The 5,039-nt window shown below is 38.5% G+C and overlaps 1 protein-coding gene across 1 annotated transcript in view; it reads right to left on the reverse strand.

The window, feature by feature from the left end:
* LOC107086206 (insulin-like growth factor-binding protein 2-B) overlaps positions 1–4,038 on the reverse strand; it is a 24,601-nt gene extending 20,563 nt beyond the window's left edge. Inside the window, exon 1 of the mRNA XM_015376995.1 lies at positions 3,684–4,038. Coding sequence (XP_015232481.1) covers positions 3,684–4,038 — 355 coding nt within the window. The remainder of the gene's footprint in view (positions 1–3,683) is intronic.
* Between the last annotated feature and the right edge of the window lie 1,001 nt (positions 4,039–5,039).

Below are 5,039 nucleotides of genomic sequence, written 5' to 3' on the forward strand. Positions count from 1 at the left end.
TAAGTTTAAATTCTAACATTATGGTTAGAATTTAAACTTAATGCAAAACAACTACACATAGAGCAAAAGTGTTTAAATAATTATCAAATACATTGAAATAACTGAAGTAACTGGATCAACACTACTAATGCAAGAATTATGTTTGACATAAAAAGTCACTTTTACTTCATGTAGGAATATTCTCACATGTTTTGGGCCTCAGAGAAATTGCTGCTGTCTGCAGGGTAGTTGCTGTAGCAGCTTCACAATCAGAAGCTTTCATCGTTTATTTAATTAAAGTCAATTAAACCATTGATGCAAGATGTAGGCAGGACCCCCTGAGCTTCTCGTCTGCTGCTGTCACAGTTACATAAGGACGAACTTCAGTCACCCACACTGCACTAATACTTCACCACATCCTTACGGGGAAATGCTTTCAAAAGCACAGATATGACAGAGAAGAAGTAAATCCCTGGCCTAACACCATCAGTCAGGTTAGGGAAATTTTCAACTCTTCACAGTGGTGCAAAACGAGCAGATCATGATTCAACACAGAAACACTACTGACACATTAGAAAGCAGAATCAGTCCTCCATAATGTAACCATCTACAGGAGACTGACTTGGGATTGAATATAAAATATATTGTTATTCTAATTTTGTGGAGTTGATTATCATTTATTCAATGTTCTGTAGTATAAGTCATTTTAAATGGGCAGTTTAAGAGTAAATCATATTTCAAGACTAATATCTAAAAACTAGCAACAAGCAAACAAATATTGCCAACATTTTTTGAACATTTCCCAGATTGAAAATGTTTGTTGCATCTTTGGTATATTTTATTTTTAATTTTAAGGAATTACCATTTAGTATTAAAAAAATGAGGAGTTATTAAATAAGTTTGATGTACTGGAGAATGTAGTATGCACAGTTTATTGCTTGTTTGTGGCTCTCATAGAATAGCTGCTTAACAGAATTTAGTACTAACAATATTTAATATCGAGTATGTATTTCAAGAGTTCTTCATTTCACATTATTCCAAAGACCACCTAGTTCTCGTGGTAACGCCATCTGGTAGATCAGGGAGTGTCTCCCATCTGAGTCAGAGGGACATCAGACAGAGGACTAGGACAAAAAGGTCTCAATCTTATGCTAATGTAAGCATGTTGACTTGCTCAGGTTGCAGGGAGGTATAATTATTTTTAACCAACACACTGGGCCAAGTATATTTGCTCCATAAAGTTTATGATCCACTATGAATCAAAGCGGCATAATATTAAGACCACTTGTGAGTGAACACTAATGCAGGCAGGCATCCAGAAGAAAATATTTTAATAAATAAGAAAAAATATATGGTAACAAAGCAGGCTTGGGGAGAGCAATGCATAGACTAGGAGCAAAAACCTGCACGGTCAAGAGTAACTTTTTCTTGAACAGTATTATCTTGCAAGGAGAAATGAGAAATGTGGTAAACAGCAAGTGTACAGATGGAAACTGCTTGGGAGTATAAGAAAGCTACAGTGTCTAACAGTGAATAAACAGAAAAAATCTGAGATAGACAGAGAACATGAAATAAAAAGTTTACTAAGGAATAATACAAAAATGGAAGATTCCAAACAATGATGAGGATAACGAAGGAAACTTACGGTGCATTCCAACTAGTTAAGTCCCAGGTCTCCTGGTCAGTCCAGAACAAAAGTGGACAATTGTATTTTTTAAAAGTAGACTATGGCTCAAAACAAAGCCGTGTGTGTGAAGAACATTTCTCCAATCGGTCAAAAATGACTATGCAATATGCATGAAAAATGACTATTTTTCATGCATATTGCATGAAAAATAAATAAATAACTAGAAAACCACTGGGAAAATCCACATGAAGCATCTCTGTTTTGCATTTTATGCTTTACAACTAAAATATGATTGAGTTTCAAGTGCATCTCAATGAATGTGCATTTAAGGAATTTTTATTGTATGTTTGAAGGCAGAGAACGCTTCCTTTAACCCGAAGAAGGTCAAATTGCTATTAGCAGCATTGAAGTAACAGACAGTGGATAGGTATGATTCCGGTACTGCTTACACATTTATACTTTATACATTAACCCTTTAAAGCCTGAACCAGGAAATAATTGACAGAAGATTCAAATTTTCCAAAATTAGAATTGTCATTGAACTTTGTGACAAATGAAATAACTACATAAATTTTGTAAAAACATTAAATTACATCATTTATTTGCATCAATTTTGATATATTACACATATATGTTTTCTGTTCACTACATGTGTCTGATTATGTAAGTCAGGGTTTCAAGAACCAAAACATCCCACTGATGATGCAGAGGCTTAAAAATCTCCTGTATCAAATATGATACACTTGGCTTTAAATGGTTAGGTTAATTTATACCTGAAGTCAACTGCACCAGCGTTTATTTGGAAGCAGACCAAGGCCACCTCAAAGCGTTGGTGTGAATCTGGTGTATTTGTGTGAACCAGAATTTATTGGTCTTTATTTATATCTGCACAAAAGGTCTAGACCAAGGAAGCAAACTCTGGTCCATATAAGGTAGAACAAATGAAGCTACCTGGTTCCACCAGATGGATTTGCTCCGCATATCCATCTGGAAACCTTCCATTGAAGTAATTTTTGGAAGGGGCAAAAATACTGGTTAGCTGATTGGCCTATGTTGGTGATAGACGGGCCAAATAAACCAATCAGATCAAAGAAGCATATGAGAGCATATCAGAGCGACGACGAAAACACAACCACAAGGCAGGCTACTCTTGCCGAAACCAGTCGGGAGAAGAGCAAAAACATCTTTTCCTCTGAGAAAAGCCTCCAGAGCAGTGTTTTGCTCTTCTTTCAGTGAAGAAATACTCTGTAATTCCAATAAAACTTGCTCGATAGCCACGCTAACGCTAGTTTCATCGGCTGAAGCCGCCATGTTCTTTAGACTGAACTGTCGCGCTTCTCGTTGCGTCACACCTCAACCCGCCTCAAAGCCAACGCTGATTGGACGTTCGTTTGGTGAACGGCATCAAATTTTCTTTAACGGAGAGTCTCCAGATTGATCTGCGAGTGAAACCTTGAAAGCTCGCAAGATCAGGATGGTCTCTCGAGACTACCTAAATACACCTTAAAAGAGCAAAATATAAAGAGTACACTAACTGACAACGAATAAGTCTAAATAAATGCATACACAATAAAAAGATCTTCAAATCAAAGAAACAAATCCTTTCTCCCTCACTGACGGGTGCAATTATAAAGACACACAGATAGGCTGCTATTACTCCACCTATTAGTGATAACTGGGTTTTGCTTGATTGGTGTTTGCATTATGGTTACAATTTAAACTGAATGCAAAACAACTAGAAATAGAGCAAAAGTATTTAAATACTTATCAAATACAATAAAATAACTGAAGTAGCTGGATCAACACTACTAATGCAAGAATTATGTTTCACATAAAAAGTCACTTTTGCCTCATGTAGGAATATTCTCACGTTTTGGGCCTCAGATAAATTGCTGCTGTCTGCAGAGTAGTTACTGTAGCAGCTTCACAATCAGAAGCTTTCATCACAAAGCCAGAACAATGCAGCTACAGAAAAATGTCCATCCAAAGGTAATACAGAATCCAGTCTTGCTAATTTGAGTAGAAAGTAACATTAATTAGATTTTTTAATTGAAATCATGTGTGTAACATGTCTTACCATTTGTTGCCGGCTGGTCCACCCCCATTACGTCCTGTTCACCCCTTCGCCTACATTGGCCTAAACCATGGATGAGCTGCTGCAGGGGTAACTCAGCGTCCATGCTGGGGTAGCACCTCAGGCCGGTGGAGCACCTTGGTGTGTAGACCCCACAAAGTTCCCCCTCCTGCCGGGCACACACAGGGCAGCAGCCACAGCCAGGCTCCCTCACAATCTCTGGACACCAAGGGACCTGAGGACATGCATCCAAGTTTTCTGCAGTGCAGACTGGGCATCTGAACACCAAATCCCCAAGAATGAGTCCTGGCAAGGCCGAGAAAACAAACAGGAGGCCGTACACTAAATGGACAGTCATAGTAGCGTCTACTCGGTTACAACTGGGGCTGAATTGACCCTTGGAAGGTGTCCGCATGGACATGGATCCTCTATCAGCCGCCTCTGTTGGGTAAACACACTGACAGGGTCCTACCTGCTGTCATATTACTGATTGACCGACATGTTTCAGAGTTTTTGATTAAGCCATTATTGTAATGGAAAATCTAAATTTTGTAAAAGTTTCCCATCAGTTAAAGTGAGCCCTAAATTAGGAAATAATCTTGGGATTATTGATGACACCATAAAAAAAACAGTCTGCTCTTTGTATTTTTCTTTCAAACAGCCAGTGTTGTGTTTGTGATTCATTGGCACTTATACAGCATAAAGGAGACTGAATAATGTGCGGAACATATTAAGTTGATAGAGTAACAAACCTACAAGGAGAACCAGGACCACTGGGAAATCAGTAAGACCAGAGACCACAGTCGAAACCCGAGAGGAGTGACTGAAAACTGAAGAATAAAACATGAAGGAGCTGATAGGGGAGCAACAAACATAAGAGACTGGTCAAAACACTTGATAAAACCCATGGAACTGAGTGGAGCGAAATGAAAAGGACCTTTACTACTTTTCCACTGCAGGTTCGGATTCTTTATATCAATTTAACTTTGCTTTCAAGGTGGTTTATGAAATCATTTTCAAGGGACCGTATGTCACAATGAAGGGACTAATATGTTTAATCCTCACTTTCTATCTGCTGTCAGTGGACTGGTGGAAGGACAAACTTCTTTAATGTTTTAATTTAATTTACTCAGTCAACAGGAAATGGATGACATTAGTCATGGTTACCACATGTCGTGTAGTAGTGGGGCCACCTGCAGCCAGTCATTGGCCACCACAGTGGCCACCCCTTAAAGGGGATTATTTGCTCCTCTATGGTCCAACTCACCACCTCTGGAAGAAATAGTTCCCCTATTAACCAAAAGGGGGCAGCATATCCTCTAAGGTTGAATGTCCTAACTAACTGAAATTAAAATGAAT

Source organism: Cyprinodon variegatus, unplaced genomic scaffold, assembly GCF_000732505.1.
Source record: "Cyprinodon variegatus isolate N-32 unplaced genomic scaffold, C_variegatus-1.0 Scaffold145, whole genome shotgun sequence".
NCBI lineage: Eukaryota > Metazoa > Chordata > Actinopteri > Cyprinodontiformes > Cyprinodontidae > Cyprinodon > Cyprinodon variegatus.